The sequence below is a fragment of the Calonectris borealis genome, chromosome 6 (genome assembly GCF_964195595.1).
Source record: "Calonectris borealis chromosome 6, bCalBor7.hap1.2, whole genome shotgun sequence".
Lineage (NCBI taxonomy): Eukaryota > Metazoa > Chordata > Aves > Procellariiformes > Procellariidae > Calonectris > Calonectris borealis.
In genome coordinates this window covers 18428716-18445724 of record NC_134317.1, presented here as the reverse complement: position 1 = coordinate 18445724, position 17009 = coordinate 18428716, and the positions used below count along the sequence as shown (strand labels likewise).

Genomic DNA, 17009 nt, shown 5'->3' with positions numbered 1-17009 from the left:
GAGACCGCCCAAGCGGGACAGCTTAAACTCGGGGGGTTCCGTCCGCCCTCCTGCCCCAGCCCAACCCTCCCTCCCCAGCCCCGAAAGAGGCACAAGACACCGATCCTCTGCCGCGTGACGGAGCTCCTGGCTCGCTTCAAGCCACTTCAAAGTCTTCAGGTGCCACGCTAGGATGCCCGACCGGGCACAGACGGGGTGCCGGCCGGGTCAGCGCGAGGACGGCGAGAGGTGCCCGGGAGAGGCCACGGCAGGAAGAAACTGGAGTACGGAACAGGGCCAGGAGCGAATTTCATTGATTGCAAAAAACTCCACAGCCACCCAGTAGCAGAACTCAAATCAGGGAAAAAAAACAGGTATCGCCTGACACCCTGTTCAGCAGTGACGTCAAAGGTGGTAACGGTTCGCAGAAGGGGTCTCTTCGCTGCACAGCGCCCGTCTGCTATTGTCCTCTTACTGCTACCCTCCCCTAGCCCCTGAGAGCCACGTTTGACTGTGCACCCCGTCCCTCCCCCCAAACAAAACCAATGAAAGTTAAAATTATTTACACTTTTAGCCATTTAAAAACCCAATAAAATAAGGTTGCATATGTCCTACTGGGGATGTGGGTATTAGCAGCAGCTACAGCTAGCTCGGTACTCTGCGTGCAAAACGAAAGACAAACAGAAAACAGACCAAAATACTGCACCATTACTAGGAAGCGTTTGCTGGGGTTGGTGTTTGATTGTGGCGTAAGGCTTCTAGGAGCCGGCTCCTCCCCAGCCGCAGGGCAGGGGCGTCTCCCGCTCAGCCAGCGAAGGCCGGGCTCTAGAAGGATGGAAAGGATTCGTTATTCCAGACACAGCACATTAACACTGACGCATTTCCATCCCAGTCAACACAAACATCTAAAAACCCACTGCACGTTCACCGTGTGAGTTCTTCCTTCTTTCCAGTGACGATGGAGGAAAAGGGGGCGCATGAAGAAGACCTAAGACATAGATGCTGCTGTCATCACTGCCTCCTCCTCATCTCCTTGCTTTGGCAGCTCAGCAAGCGTGGGAGAGGGGGGAGCCGGAGCGGCAGGAGACTCTTGTGCCTCCTGCTCCTCTCCGAGCCCCAGCTCTACATCCATTTGCTCCAGCTCCCCCTGATCCAGTAGCTCAAAGTCATCTGCTTCCTCCTCATCCTCTGGTGAAGCTGCTGTCTCTGTCTCCACCACTTCGGTCTCTGACAGCTGTGCTTGGAAGCTCAGTTTCTCTTCGGGCTCGGTGGGCAGGAACTCAGAGAGGGAAGGCCCCTCGCTGGCCTCCGAGGACCGCAGCAGGGCAGAGAGGGTGTTCTGCACCGCCGTGGTAATGGCAGTGGTGACGATCTCCTCGCTCAGCGTGTCAATGCAGATGCCCAGGCCCGGGGCAGGGGCAGTCTTTGGCTCTGCGTTGCCTCCCGCTGCTTGCCCGCTCCCATTGAAGTGCGTATTTACAAAATGGAGAGGAGACGCCAGGCGAAGGATGGAGAGGTCAGAGTCTGCGGCCTCCTTCTCTGCCGAGTCCAGCTCACGGGCAGCGTGGGCGAGCTCAGGACCCAGAGGCACACCAAACGCATCTTCATCGCTCTGTGGTCCCAGGTCTCTGGAATGATATTCTTCCACGGAGGGAAACTCTGCCAGGTCCTTGGAAAATGACTCCTCTGGCTCGCTGTGCAGGCTCTGCTGATCCAGGTCTGAAAGACACCAGCATTAAGGCGCAGGTTCCCTCACCTCGACCCAGGGCGCTGACACCTCCCGCCCACCTCCCCCCAGCTGACACACCAGGGCTCACCTTTGGGCATTCTCCCAGCGCCGGGAGCACAGCAGGAAGGGGTCTGCAGTTATTCCCTTCTCCCAGTTGCACGACTCACGTGGAGGGCCCCTTTCCTCATCACGTTCTATATGCTGTGCTCAGAGAGGACTTCCTTCTCCAGCTCACGCTCTCTGCATCTAGAGCCCTCCACTAAAACCCACAGGATCAGGGAAATTATGCTTACAGCATGTCACCTGCCTGTTCATCCCCAGACACTCAAGTGACCACATCTGAGTGGTTGCCTTCACATTCCTCACCACTAACCAGTCTTTCTCTGAGCTTCTGACAGGGTGGGGTGTCCAACCTGTTTCACCCAGCATCATATATGGGCGTGTGACTATACCATGCAGTTATTTCTGCAGGACTCTGTGGATGGCCTTGATCCCTTGCTGGAGTGACAAGAGAACATAGTTTTATGGGGCAGTAATCAGAGGCAGATGTCCACGCAGGACCAGCTCACGATCAGCCATGAAGTCAGGGCATGCTGCGCTGCTATTACTGCTTCCTCCTTGTAATGCTCTTCCCCCTGCAAAAGCTAGGTTCTCTCCCTGTGTTTGGAGGGACAGTTTTTCTGGGACAAAACACTCAGGGTCAGGAAGGCAGCGAAGTGTCCCATCACGTACCTTCAGAAACGTCCGTCAGCTGTGGGGTGGTAGCCCTTGAGACAGAAAAGCCCCCACTCTCCAGGATGGAAGCTTCCTCATCAGAGAGCTCAGAATCTGTGATTGACAGTGCCAGGGCAGTCTTTTTCACATCCACCTGCATGGGATGAAGGCAGAGGGACAAATTCCTGGGTGTCTGACTACCAGTGCTGCCCTACAGGCACCTTCGCACAGACCAGAGCTTCCAGGCAGAAGTCCTTTGCTGGAGGGACTCTGCGCAGGGACAGTATGAAAGCAGGAGGGGGCTGGGCAAAGTGCTCACCGCGCTGCCAGGGAAGGACAGTCTCAGCTCACTGGCTTTCCTGCAATAATTCACTGCCTGAAGCTTTGCCTGCCCTCAGTGAGGAACCCAAAAGAGCCAGCACAAAATGGGATCAGCCTATAGGAGTCTCAGGAGGCTTTGATCCTTCTTCCTCTCCTGGGATCACCAAGGAGCAAGACACCTCTTCCCTTTTGCATTCACACTGGGCCCAATGAAGCCTACAAGTAGCAGCCGTTCAAGTATCTGCATTCCTTTGGAAGCTGAAGCTTCCCATCTCACAGCCCAGCTACATGCCCAGAGCTCCTGTAAAGGACCACTTGGTTGTTTCTATGGTGCACATATAGAAAGGTCCCACCCAGTCTCACTGAGAGCAGGGAACTGTGTAAGAGACGCCAGTGCTGCTCATCTCCCTTTTCCAGTGGTGAGGAGCCTCTGCACGTTACACCAGGACAGCTGATTTCTTAGGAGACGCTCACATTCTCTTAGCATGAAGCGTAACCATCAAAGCAATTCCGCAGGTCTGCAGGAGGCTGGAGCATGGCTCCCCCTGTCCTGCTACTGCATCACCAGCCCTGTGGCCTTGAATTCTCAATACCCAGATCAGAGACAACGGCCTTCATCAAACTAATACCCTCCTTCCCTTGGGATTCTGCAAAGAAGTGACTTGTTGCTCTGCTGTTCGTTATCAATGCAGCTGTACTCAGATGACCCCTTGGCTCTCAAACTGTTACAGACCAGAGAGGAGGGACTGGTTCCCGCAGAGCTCTTTGTGCTCTTACCACTGGGGAGAAGCCTGACAGCTCTGCCTCACTCTCACTCTCCGTCTCTGCTGTTGGCTCATCACCTGCTGCAGGCTCACTCTTCCCTTGTCGCTCTATGAGAAAGAGAAGAAATGTGAGACTGAAGGAATTTACGCCTTTATACATTACTTTCCCACTACTTGTGCCACCCTGTGAAACTGCACAGGCTTCCCAGAAGCCCCAGGTTCCCAGAGACAACTGTAATCTGTTGCTCTCATTTGCTATTCCCAGGATAACCTGCCCAGTTGCTCTCCCCATAACCCTCAAGTTTCAGTCCGATTCCCTGTGCTCCGCTGCAGCCTTTCACCACACAGTGTTGGCAGACCTGCTCTCTCATTCTCCCTTGTCGTGGTTTAACCCCGACACAGGGTTAAAAGGGCACCATGTCCTTTTTGGTGCCCAACGTGGGGCTCGAAGGGTTCGAGGTAACGACAGATTTGATTGGAATGTGCTAAATTGAATTTATAGCTGTTATTGTTGTTTAGCTATTAATTGGCAGGCTCCTGTGCTTGCCATGGGGCTTGCTTGCCTCACTTTATATTAGAGTCTAGTGCTCGTTAGTGGCTGCTTTTTGCTTTCGCTGCTTGCTGCACTGCTGCACTGCTGCTCATCCTACTCTGCTGTGCCTGGGAACATTTTAATAACAGCAATGGCGATGAGCCTGGGCAGGCAGATGGCCAGGGCATCGCTGCTGTTTCTGTGCTGCTGTACTGGACAGGCTGGAACTCCAGTGTGAACTCGAGCCGAAGGGACTGTGACCTGTGGATGAGTCCACGCGGGAGCAGAATACCCCGAAGCGTCTGTGGCCGTGAATAAGTTCACACCAGAGCAGGTACATCTCAAAGCATCTGCGGCTGTGGTTATCTCTGTGCTGCAGCAGATATACTTCTGAAGGGATTGTGGCCCAAGGATAAGTCCATGCTGGAGAAGGTACACCTCGAAGCATCTGTGGCTGTGGACAAGTCCATGCTGCAGCAGGTACACCTTGAAGCATCGGTGGCTGTGCATGAGGTCATGCTGGAGCACCTCAAAATGTGTGGCCATGGATAAGCCCACGACAGAGCAGGTACGCCCCTGGAGGGACTGCAGCCATGGGTAAGGCCACGTTGGAGCAGGTTTACTTCTGAAGGGACTGTGGCTGTGGGTAAGGTCACGCTGGAGCAGGTGTATCTCTGAGGGCATTATGGCCCATGGAGAAGGCCATGCTGGCACAGGCGCACCTCAAAGCGCCTGTGGCTGTGGATAAGCCTATGCCGCAGCGGGTATACCCCTGGAGAGACTGTGGCTCATAAGTAAGGCTCCACTTGGAGCAGGTACACTCCTAAGGGACTGCAGTCTGTGGATAAATCCAAACCAGAGCAGGGGCAAGGGGAAGAGTTCATTGCAACGTTAAACGCGATGGTCTGGTCCAAAGGGAGGAGATTGTAATGGAAATACCTTTAAATTGTTGTAACCCATGATCTGAGTTGCATGTTATAGCAATTACTATAGCAGGAACCACCTGAACCAGTGGAGGACAAGCCTTACAAGAAGCAGTGCAAGTGCAGCAGTGACCCCACCTGAGCTGGCTTTGGTGCCCAGTAACTCCACGCAGCACACCACCTCTCCTGACCCGAGTGACCACCGTAACAGATGGAGCCAAAAGTCATGGACCAAATGAACTCAATGGACATTTTGTGGACATTTTACAGCGGTGGTCCATGGACTAGGGGAATGATATCTGTGTATTATATCAAAGGATAGGAAGGGGGGTGGTGGGTAATGAGAATATATTGGATAGTGTGGTACGTGAGCATGATGTAAATGGTATGGAAGAAGGGGTGGAGAATGTGCTGGTTTTGGCTGGGATAGAGTTAATTTTCTTCATAGTAGCTAGTATGAGGCTATGTTTTGGATTTGTGCTGAAAACAGTGTTGATAACAGGGATGTTTTAGTTACTGCTGAGCAGTGCTCACACAGAGTCAAGGCCTCTTCTGCTCCTCACCCCACCCCACCAGTGAGCGGGCACGGGGTGCACAAGAAGTTGGGAGCGGACACAGCCAGGACAGCTGACCCCACCTGACCAAAGGGATATTCCATACCATATGATGTCATGCTCAGCAGATAAAGCTGGGGGAAGAAGAAAGAAGGGAGGGACATTTGGAGTGATGGCGTTTGTCTTTCCAAGTAACCGTTATGTGTGATGGAGCCCTGCTTTCCTGGAGATGGCTGAACACCTGCCTGCCGATGGCAAGTAGCGAATGAATTCCTTGTTTTGCTTTGCTTGTGTGCACAGCTTCTGTTTTACCTATTAAACTGTCTTTATCTCAACCCACGAGTTTTCTCTCTTTTACTCTTCCGATTCTCTCCCCCATCCCACCGGGGGGGGAGTAAGCGAGCGGCTGTGTGGTGCTTAGTTGCCAGCTGGGGTTAAACCACGACACCCTTTGCTAGGGCTCCACCCTGGGAGTACGCCACCAGAAAAAGTCAGAGCGAAGCTGGGTCCTTACTCTTCTTCTCATGCTTGTGGTGCAGCGTCTCTGCCTTCATACTGTAGTCCAGTTTCATCAGGACAGGCTCCAAACGCGTGTACATCCTCTGGATCAGCTCGTGGTAGACCACCAGAGGCCAAAGCAGAATGCTGAGCACTGCGAACACAGGATGCGGGGAGTGTGAGAGACAGACCAAGCACAACCCAGCCCTTTACGGGGTGCCAGCAAGAAACTCTGCATCAAGGGAAGCGCAGTTGAATGGCGTTTGCTTTCCCATCTGACTCTGCCTAAAATCCTCATCCATGGCCATTCTTACTCATTCCAAAGCTGCTTGATTAACCAGGTTTTCCTAACAGAGCTCTGTTAGGATACAGATTTATGTTAAGATGAAGCATAAGCCCTCCTCTTCAGCCATCGCATCCCAGACCCAACACGCAATAGAGGCCCTGAAATGAGGTTGTTAAAACTAAAAATTACCAAAACTTTTATAAGGGTAGCAGCATAGAGGTCATATGTAGATGCGCTAGCAGCAGACCACCTGAACAGTTTTCAGAGTTAGCAGGGACTCACGATGCAGTTAGAAAGGTCTTATTTGCTAAACATGCAGCTTCTTTAACAACTCTCTCGGTATGGATTTGCTCGCTCTAGGAACTGAGAGACTACAGGTTTCTGCTTCTCTGAGACCTCACCAGCACAGCCCCAGCCGTGGGGAGAAGAGGAAAGCAATGTTTTAGCGACGGCTCCCTCTCCTGACTTTGCAGTTGTACTGCATGCATGCAATTAAAGCAAGAGACTTCCCGGAGCACATTACCTGTTTTGATTAATAATCTAGCACAGATCCCCTCAAGAAAACCACAAATATGCTTCTACCAGCGTATCAATAGCACAGTTAGGTCATGTTTCAGCTTAAGTCAGACAAGAGAGCTGCTTATACTCACAAATGATGTAGGAGATCATTATGCCTGGAACATAGTGTCCAACTACAGCCAGAATCAGGCAGCCTGAACAGACACTCATGCAGAACTGAAGGAAGAGAGAGGAACAAACAGAAGTGACAAGAGGCAGAGATACATCTATGCAACCAGTGCAGGAAACCCAGTTAGAGCAAAACAAGGGATGCTCCTAACAAAGTCAGTACACCAGCTTTGCACTGAGTACATTCAGATGCTGACAATCACAACTCAGACAGCTTGGTTGGGTTAAGCTGTAAGCATTAGACGTTCAAGCGCAGGAAGACCAAGGTAACCCAAGACCCCAGTAAAATGAATCGAAGCTTTATTGGACAGTTCTTTATGAAGTAAAGGATGTTCTCTGAGGCTAGGATGGGATATGGCAAATTGGCATTTTAGAGTACATCTCCCCTGCAGAGCTCAGCACTTTAAGAGAAGTCCGTACTGTCCCGACAGAGACAGGAAGCTGTAACAGAGTCACCAGATGCTGTGCCACTGCTACGCAATAAACCAGCTGGCAGAAGCATTAGCAGAACCCACACTCCCACCAGACCAGGACCTTCTTCTTCTGGAAAAAGTGGAAGTATAATGGTGCAGCCCTGAGGGCTTGTCCTGCCTTCTCCTGGGGAGGGGGAGAAGTGAGAACAGACACCCTGCAAGCCAGAACATGGGTTCAAATATGGACAAAAACCAGCAACGAAGAGTTTCATTCATAATGGAAAGGGTCTTCAAAAGCTAGGGCCCTCCAAGGGCTTTGCTCCCCATGAATTCACGCTTTATGGGCATCTTGGTCCTGGTCCCCTACTCCCTGTAGCTGGGACAGTGTTTTAACAGAAGAGGAGTAATCAGCAGTGATAGAAATCCACTCCTTTCGGTGCACTGGACCCCAGCAAGCCTGATACAATCCTACTGGTTGGTCTGTCCTACTTTTTGTGATGTTGAGGCAACTCCTGTCTACAAACCCTTTCCAAAAAACACATATCACAGCCATCAGAACATGGGTTATGACAAGTTTCCATGCACTCAGAAACACCGCTGCATTTGGACTCGACTAGCTACAATCTTTGCCAGCTTAAAGGATTGAATGGAGCTTGTGAGAGGGGCAGAGGCTGTAGGCTCCCCTTTTTTCTCCCCACTCCCGATCTAAGAGCTTCCTTTGCACACTAAGAAATAAAACTAAGTATAGCTAGCCATTCACGGAAGGGGTTAAGTTTAGCTCCAGTTTACAAATACTGGAAGCAAATTATTCATTATTTAAGCTTCCCATGGCACAAAGGAAGGACATTCTGAAAGGAATGAACAGCAAATGTTAAACAGGGATAGCAAATGTAAAAATATTGATTTGACATTCTTCCATCTCCTAGGCCACTATGGAAAGAAAAGCCCCTGCACAGAAGAGTAGGTATCTCCAGCTTACCTTGGCAGGATTTTGCCTCTTGTACTGTAGCAGTTCCTGCAGGTACAGCCTGAAGGTGACCCAGCTCTCTGCCAGACAGTGGCACAGCTCAGGGACACTGAGCAGGTGAGGTTGTGCCCCTGAAGTCACCCCCTCACTAGAGACAGACAAGAGCAAGAAGACAATCTTTGAACACGGTCTGTTTTGTTGGGGGTGGGGAACAGCTGCACTGGGAAGCGGAGATCCCTACCAAAGGCTTGACAATACTGACTGCATCTTCAGCTGAACTATGGAAGACGCTTGATTTGGAGATGCTTTTTTCCTTTAATCAGGAAGAGAGCCGAGAGACACCTGAGCCAAGCAGCAGCAGCAACACCATGCCACAGCATCCCCATGCCACAGGCCCAAGATGCAAAGCAGTTTACTCAAAGCCACGCAGACAGAAGCGCTGGAGGTGCAACCTGTCACGTGGTCTCTTCTGGCACCATGTCCGAGGTAGCCAGAACGTGGTGCTCAGACCTATAACCATGGCCAAGCACAGGATGCAAGCTACGCCACCACAGACAGCACGTATGGCCTGCAAAAGTCAGTCTCAGGGATTTCCTTCTCTCTGGAGGATTCTTAAAATAGTCCAGGGTAGATCCAGGGAAGAAACTCGAGAATTCCTAACATCAGAAGCACTTGAGCTTTATTGCTACTCAAAGAACATTAGCTTTCCCCAGAGTCTCAAACTGTGGCTCCTGAGCTGATAAGCAGCTCCCAGTGCAGGAGAAACCGCTACCAACGTTTCACAGCAGGAGCAACAACAGCAAAAAGGGCAGGTGAGATCACCACGCTAAATTAAGGCTTGCCCACTCTCCCCTCTCGCCAAGGAACATATCAGTGAGCTTACCTCTCCCCTCCCGGCTCCTCCGATGGCTGTGCTGTAGAGAGAACACAGCAGATTAGTCAGCCAAGTGAAAAATACAACCTGACATTTTTAACACTTGAACAGAGCAGAGCTGGAGATGTATCATCCTTAGCTAGGGACGCACCCTAGGGACCTTCGTTGTGCTCTCATGCAAGCAGGAATCACTGGCTTGGAGTTTGAGCTGTGCAGGCTTCAGTGAAGCATGCCTGGAGACTCGGAGCAGCCAGAGCACTGGTCTCAGGGTGCCCCAGCACACCTTGCAACCTGTGTTGACAAACATGTGGCACGACACTCGCATCCAAGGTGCACCCTGCTGCTAGCACGTGGGCTCTCTCCTGCAGGGATTGTACAGCTCGCCCTGGCGTCCCACGTATCCGGGCAGTGCCATCCCCAGGGCAGCTGCGTAGCCCTTGTCATTCACAGAGGGCTGCCAGCATGGTCCCCAAGCTGGGCAAAGCTTCAGCTCCCACCTTGGAGCTGAGCACGGCTCTAGCAGGTCTGAGCTGCATTTCCCACTGACCGGCCCAGACCGCAGTCCCTGGCAGGATACTGTGTACAAATGCCAGAGATCTCCCTGCTGCCTCTATCCTTTCCCACGGAACTAAGTAACAAATAGCAGTCTTGTGTATAATTATCTAATTTTAGGGCTCTTTTATGTCCCCTGACAGCCCTTTGTGCCAGGCACAGATATAACTACACTCCTAAGGTTTGGCAGCCTGGATAAGAGCAAGGGAAAGCTTCTCCCACTCCTCTCTGCACCCACCCCAGTGATGATCAAACAGGGACTTCCCCCATGCAGTACTGAAGGGAGGAGCGGTGTTTCAGTGGCAGAGGTCACATATGATTATGCTCTGCCTTTAGATACATAGAGAAAAACAAACCCAAATATTTCTCTGACAACTGGAACTCATGAGCCTGGCTGCCCATGGATTTGGGTGTCCTGGCTAGCTGACTAGTGTCTGGGGATGTAAAGGGCTCAACAAAAGCTCTTGCAGCAACATAGTCTTTATAAGTCTCCTGTGTTTAACATGCCCTGGTCATGCTGTAAATGCCCCCTGAGGTCTATCCTCCTCTACCTGTCAGCCTAATGTCCTAAAGCTAGTAGGGACAGATACATCTTTGATGCTGTCTGGCCAACAGCAAACTTGGTTCAGGCTGTCCAAGAGGTTCTAAAAATCAGTGGGAATCTATCCCCCACACTGCACGTCACCACATAAACAGGACTAAAATAAAGGTAGGGAGTTTATGTTCAAAGTCCAGGCTACTTGTTGGAAACAGGCTTAAAAATGCAAGATGAGCAAAAAGGGGTTTGAATCTTCCCTGGAGTCATCAGCCAGATGCAAAGCCCAAGAGCGGCAACGATTCCCCCAGGGAAATGCACAGAAGAGGTGAACATCCATCACTGCCAACACCCAGTGAGATTTCAGACTCCAGTTCAAGCCACAAAAGAGAGCCACTGCTTATAGCAGCCTTGCCACTGTTCTCCCAAGACACAGGACATTGGGCCAAGTATGGCAGACTCTCCCACCGCTGCAGGCACTGCACCAGCCGGCTCGCACAGCGCAGTGGAGCGGGAGGCCATCCGCCCGGGGAGGAGGCGATTCTTTGAGAGCGTGACCCAGTTTTCCAGTAATCGAGCCTGACAAGAGGAGTCAACTGCTCTCAGAGTGGGCTGCCCTCCCGCTCCTCTGCTCACGACTGTTGGGCACGGCGGCTGGGGCAGCTGGCAAGCACTGCTCGCAAAGGGACCTCGGGGTGCGAAGTGAATGTTATGGACGCAGCTCCACCGCCACGGGGCGGTTGCTTCTCTCGCACAACCGCAGTTGCTGTAGTTTGTTATTGTGCTCAGGAATCTAAAGCTGCTTAAGCGCAGCACGTGGAAGTCCAGCTATATCTCAAAGCCTCATCTATTATCTGCACTAAATCACCAAATAAATTACATTTGGCACTGGCCCGTCTGTGACAGCTGGCTATACTGGTCGTACCAGCTACAAAACGAGGTGCTGGGATGCTCGCCGTACTCTGCTGGACAGATGTGCCAGCAACACAGTAAGCGGGATGGCACAGGAACCCCACTCCTCTCTGACCGGCTGCAGTAATCCAAGCCATCCAAAATATGCCAGCAGAGGGAGTGAAACAATTCTCCTCAGTTGCTTCTGAAGGTTTCAGAGACACTTTGGGGAGCTGCAGAACATTTCAGCAGGCTGCAGTGTTCACGTGATTTCAACTATCTGGCAAAACACAAGCTGTCCTTAAAATCAACAGTACCTTGCTTCCTGTAGTAGAGTAGTCTGCCTGCTGTCCATCCCAAAGCACCGGAGTCTTACAGCAGTTGGAGGAACAGCCCAACCACAAAAAAACTAGAGCATTTCTGACAGGATATGTTCACTTAGATAAGGCTTAACTCCAACCTGTGCTGCAACACTGTCTAGCACTGGTACAACTAAAGCAGCAAGCAGGACACCCACAGCTGGCCTCAGGTCATCAATAACCAGCTGAAATCTTGCTGTCGGCATTTCACACTGGATTGTGGGTTAATACAAACCACTTGACATACACCAGACTTTTCTGGGAGACCAGTCAGCCACGCAAGAGTTTAGGTTACACATTGGTACTGACAAATTATCGCTGAAAGATTCCTTGGCTCTTGCAGGTTTTCAATGCTTCCCCAAGAGGCATTCTTCATCTGCATGTAAACTTTAGCTAGAAATCAGGGGCCCTTTTTAAGGAGTACCAGCATTCAGTTGCAATGCAGGCTTTGCTAAAGCTCTTCCACGCTACACTCCCCAACACTCACCAAAACACAGCTGCCAAACAATGGTAGAGAAAACATCCCTACTCGATACCCATTTCAGGAGAAAGTGGAGGTGCTTCCTAAGTCCTTAAACAATATTTAAGTGGAACCCCAGATAGAGATGGTTACATATGGAGAAAATACCCTGTGTGGGAGCTGAAAGTATGCGGTCCCTTCTGACAGGACCTAGCAAGGTTGTGCATCTTGCAGCTGTTAGCTGTGTCCCTGATCACAGCGTGTGAGTAACTGCAAAATACATGCTGAGGTTTTAGCATTCCTTCAGAAGTGATTTTATAAGCAGTCACCCGAGACATACAGAACTGCCACAAGCTGAGGTTTGTGTATATACGTGCCGATCCTTGAAGGTGTGGTACTGACCTACTTCCAAAATCTCCAGGAAAGGCTTACAGGAAGCACTGAGGAGGAAAGCCACAAAGCTGCAGCTCTGCTTTAGCGGGAAGCGAGAGCCACACAAGAACCCCTAAGTATTCAGCAGTGCCAATTCAACAGGAGGCCCCTCAGGAACGCAGAGCACCGCTCCTTCCTTGTGGAGGCTGAGGAGACACGGTCCAGTGGACCATGTCGAAATCAGGGCTGTGACCTAACCAGGCGCATCAGAAAGGTGTTCCTGTTCTTTGCTGTCAGCAGCAGAAAGCAGCAAGGGGTGAAAGATGGGGAAGAACACCACTGAGGAGCGGCTCAATAGGATGTGCGCTGACTTCTTGCAGAGCTGATGACACAGGATTAGTCTAACCCCTGGTGTGTTGTTTTGTTTTCTGGTTTTGGGGATTTTTTTTAATTCCTCACTGCTCTGCATCATATAAATTGATTTCAGTATGTATTTCCTATTTCTTCTGTGATAACAAAATTTTTACAGGCCTGGTACTTGCTGGAGCTATTCTACCCCCATGCGTCCAATACACGCGTCAATGACACCATTCTGCATTGGACACCAGGCTTTTGCATTTCTGGACATGTTTCAAGTGAGATGTTTTGGGTTGGTTTTAAACTATTCCCTTAAAAAACCAATGCGAATAAGCAGGAAATTAAATTGGCCAGTCCAGTTTGGCTGCCTAGTTACCTGAACCACACAAAGCAAACAGTTTCAAGACTACAGCTGAAACATATCTAATCTTATCAGGACTTCTGTGAAAGCACCCTTTAAGTCAGTACCCTTTTAGGTCAAATAAAGGGCACCTTACAAACACACATAGAGAGGGGCTTTCATTCAGAAACCCTCCCTAGAGTAGGGGGGCAGGGATGGAGGGCCCCGAGCTGCCTTTGAACAGCAGCAGTAGATGCAGTAGGCAGGTCTGGGTCCAGTCATTTAACAAACTCCAGTGAAGGAGGCACTCAAAGCAGACAGCAGCCAGTTCACGCCTATCATCATTATGAGGCTATTCCTCTTGCTGCTTTTGTGCCCGATGTTGGTAAAGACCCTTCAATAAATGGGAAAGATAAGCCAAGTGATCAGACTCACCGATTAGCTGGAGACCAGATGCTGTTCAGTACAGGTACAATACACTAACTGTCCCTGCTGTCAGACCTTATCACCCACTCTGCTACCTGCCGCCAGGAGAAGTGGCTCTCATCTGCTCTGGCTCTTTCAGGACATAAGCCCACGCTGCACTTAGCCAAAACCAATATGCTTCCACCCCCCTGTTTCCTTCCCCCAGCTCAGCTGGCCATATATGCTCAGACCTGGAATGATCTTTTCACCACAACATTGGCAGGAGAGAAAGGACACAGCAGAAACACTGCATCACCCGTGTCACCAGCTTCCCCGACAAGCTAGCTGGGCCCCCTTAGTCACTCTCAAAATGAGCTACTCCCAGAACTTCTCAGCACTGGGAGCAATTATCCCCATGCCCAGAGTATTAGGATACATCCTAATACTCTGACACAAATAGGCAAGAGGCAGCACCAGTACCAAGCCTGCAGCTACAGTAGAAACAGGGCTGACATGACCTATGAGAGAGCCAGGAAAGGACCGGCTGTGGCCATAGCCCAGCGGCTGGTAACACTAGAATTGTGTCACTAGCTACAGCGCTACTCATCACATACCTGAGAAATCAAACAGGAACCTGGGCTTCCACCTCTCCAGCAAGAGGATGCCAAGAAGGGACATGCTGAGGAGAAAGAGGGGTCTCAGGGAGGTGGAGGAAAACAACCTGGAAATCAAACCAGAAATTGTTAGGCAGGAAGAAGGCAGCAAATTACTGCTCTTGATGAGCAAAGAGATACGGCTCAATGTATGGCAGAGCAGAAACATCCCACTGCTACCGGCCACCACAGCAAGCATTGTACTCCGCAGACACCCACCCCCGCCACAGCACATTCTCAAATGGCGCCTTTGCCCACCACCAGACAGCTGACTACCTGCCATCTCCCAGGGCTCTCCCACCCTGCTCCTGAGTTCCTCCTTTGGTTGTAAAACAAGGCTAATGCTCCCTTGTACGAGTACAAGTCCCTCCGAATCCTCAAGGTGGAGATTCTAGATAACGTAAATACAGATTGCTGTAGCAGAAGACTGTTTAAGAATCAGCCTGTTTGCTGAAAAATTATGTCCTATTTGTCATCACAAGGTCCAGCATCATCCGCAGGTAGCACTAAAACACATTCTGCACCTGCTTCTAGATGCCCGTTCTTCTATCACAAACCTCTCCCCGTTTATCAGAGCCTAGCACTTAAATGGTTTAGCTCGCTTGACTCTATCGTAAAACCTTTCATGTCCCTCAACAACACATTGGCTTGAGCCAAACACCAGCTCACACAATACTACTCACACAGACGCGCAATCCCACCATCAAAGAGTTTATCTCCCCACTCCATATAGATTCAACAGCAAAGGTCCCAGTGCAGCACTTGTGCCAGCAGTGGCTGTCTGCATTCCTCCCTTCCTCCAAACAAGAGCATCAGCACTTCCCTCCAGCTCAGAGGAGCTCTTTTTAAGTCCCTCCAGAAACAACTGCTGGAAAAATGCATTCACCCTCTCCCCTTTAATGAGAGCTCCCTTCCAGAAAGGAAGAGCCACTCCGCTATTTCACCTTGCTCCTCTTCAGCAAGTATTTGCCAATAACTAATCTCAAATGCATCAAACTGATCAGAGTCGGAAAGCATCTTGCCGCGCAGCGCAAGGAAGGGCTGTGCTCCCCACCAAGCCACAGTCAGGGGAAGAGGACTTGGAAGAGAGATGTGTCTCACTGGGCAGCACAGAATGAAAGCTTTCCAAGGGCTTACAGGACCTGTAATGACCTAAACAACAATGTTTTTATCTGTTCTCATGGGACAACAATTCTGTAGCTTAACGCATCAGCTCTGGAAGAATTTCCTCCTATTCCACCTCATTTATGGATTGCAGTTGAAGGATGCTGGCTGAATCCTCCACGGGACCGTAAATAATTCCTCTCCCTCCATGATATTCAAACCTCTCTCTGCTGTCCCATATTCTGGGCACTCTTTGTTCCTCTCGATGTTTTTACGCACAGTCCCTTAGCCATCATTGTCTACCACCCCTGCCATCTCATGGCACGCCTCTCCCCCTCCCACTAACTTCAAAGCTCTGCACTCAGACTGTTCCAGCTGGTAGAGGAGTCCAAAACCATTTAAGTACCCGGCTACCATGTATGCCTCTGATAATCATATGGATGAAGGCGCAGAATGTAAGCGGCCTGCTCAGAGCGACTTCAAAGGCTGTTTGGTCACATACTTTCCCCTTCTCTGACTTCAGAGTCTGTCCTTTCCTATTTCATCTGCAACCAACGTTTAACTCTTTCCCCAGCCAGTTTTGACCTTTTCTGCTGAGAAAGCCGCTGGCTGAGAGCGTTTTTTTGCCAGTAAAACTGACTCACTGTTTATACAAACAAACAGGATGTTTTTCATTCCCATCCACAGCTGGGCTCTGCCACTCACGCTCCCGGCTCCTCGTGCTGCTGTCCTGCCTGGGAGGCAGAGGAGAAAGGAAGACAGGGCAGCGGGAATACGCTCGCGCCCAAACCGAGTGGCCTCGGCCTTCACGCGAAAAATCAGCACCCTCCAGAAAAAGATTAACGAGCAGAAGGGCTTAAATAAAACGCCACACGGCGGCCTGCCGCTGCAGGAGGCCACGGGGCTTACTGACTGCGATTACGGGGTGAAGCGAACCGGTAAAGCGCGGATGCAAAAATTAACCAGAAACGTGTCTGGGCGAGCCTCCAGTTGGGCCCAGCTGCATTTTATTATCGCGGGGCAAATCCTGCCCAAGCTCTTGGCACTTTCTCCCCTCAGGGAGGGGCCTGTTTATGCTCGTCGGAGGAAAACAGCCCGGTTACTCCTGGCTAAGCACATCCCGCGGCGTTACGGGGTGCTGCTGCCATCAGCCGTGCTGCAGAAATACAGGGCCGCAGGCACCCCAGAGGGGATCGCCATCCACCCCGACGGCTCACAAGCGGCCACACGCCACTGCCACCGCCAAGGGCTGGACGAGCAGCACCCCGACAGCCGCCCGGCTGCTGCCAGCGCCGCCCGCCCAGCCTGCGCGGCCTCGGCGGGGCAGGCCCCGCTGCCGGCCCGGCCCCCCCGCGGCCTACCCCCGCCCCAGCTCACCAGAGGGCCCCGCCGAGCGCGGCGGCGGTGACCAGGCTGTGCAGCGGCCTCTCCCACACCAGCAGCCGCTGCGCCGCCGCCAGCGCCGCCTCCCAGCCCCGCAGCCGCTGCCGCAGCGCCGCCGCCAGCCGCGCCGCCGCCGCCGCTGCCGCCTCCTCTTCCTCCTCCTCGGCCGCCGCCGCCGCCGCTGCCGCCGCCTCCTCAGCCCGGCCGCTCGCCATGGCTGCGGGAGAGGAGGGAAGGGGAAGGGAGGGGGGAGGGAGGGGCCGCTGTCACCGCCGGCGGGGGGGGGCGGCGAGCGCTGCACCGGCCCGGGCGGGCGGCACCGCCTGACGGGGACCGGCGGCCGCTGGCGCCGCGCGC

General features: G+C 51.9%; 1 protein-coding gene across 3 annotated transcripts; it reads right to left on the bottom strand.

Moving 5' to 3' along the window:
• Nucleotides 1-264: 264 nt before the first annotated feature.
• On the bottom strand, nt 265-16987 carry RETREG2 (reticulophagy regulator family member 2). 3 transcript variants are annotated; one of them, XR_012674069.1, is made up of 10 exons: nt 16647-16986; nt 14127-14233; nt 9251-9281; nt 8380-8515; nt 6951-7035; nt 6031-6168; nt 3521-3615; nt 2441-2576; nt 897-1698; nt 538-804 (listed from the first exon to the last, which is right to left on the bottom strand). XR_012674069.1 is itself a non-coding variant. In XM_075153026.1 (9 exons), exons 1-9 carry the CDS (start codon nt 16865-16867, stop codon nt 968-970), a joined length of 1680 nt encoding a protein of 559 aa, XP_075009127.1. In that variant the 5' UTR covers nt 16868-16986; the 3' UTR covers nt 265-967. The 3 variants fall into 3 exon arrangements, 2 of the variants coding, with proteins under 2 accessions (XP_075009127.1, XP_075009128.1); XM_075153026.1 differs by having other exon boundaries at nt 265-1698; XM_075153027.1 differs by lacking the exons at nt 6951-7035; nt 8380-8515; nt 9251-9281 and having other exon boundaries at nt 265-1698; nt 16647-16987.
• Between the last annotated feature and the right edge of the window lie 22 nt (nt 16988-17009).

Coding starts and splice junctions, on each gene's coding strand:
- RETREG2 (XM_075153026.1), bottom strand. CDS start 16,867: ATGGCGAGCGGCCGGGCTGAGGAGGCGGCGGCAGCGGCGGCGGCGGCG. Junction 9,282..14,126: donor GTTCCTGTTTGATTTCTCAG/GTATGTGATGAG, acceptor TTCTCTCTACAG/CACAGCCATCGGAGGAGCCG. Junction 1,699..2,440: donor GCTGACGGACGTTTCTGAAG/GTACGTGATGGG, acceptor GGTGTCTTTCAG/ACCTGGATCAGCAGAGCCTG.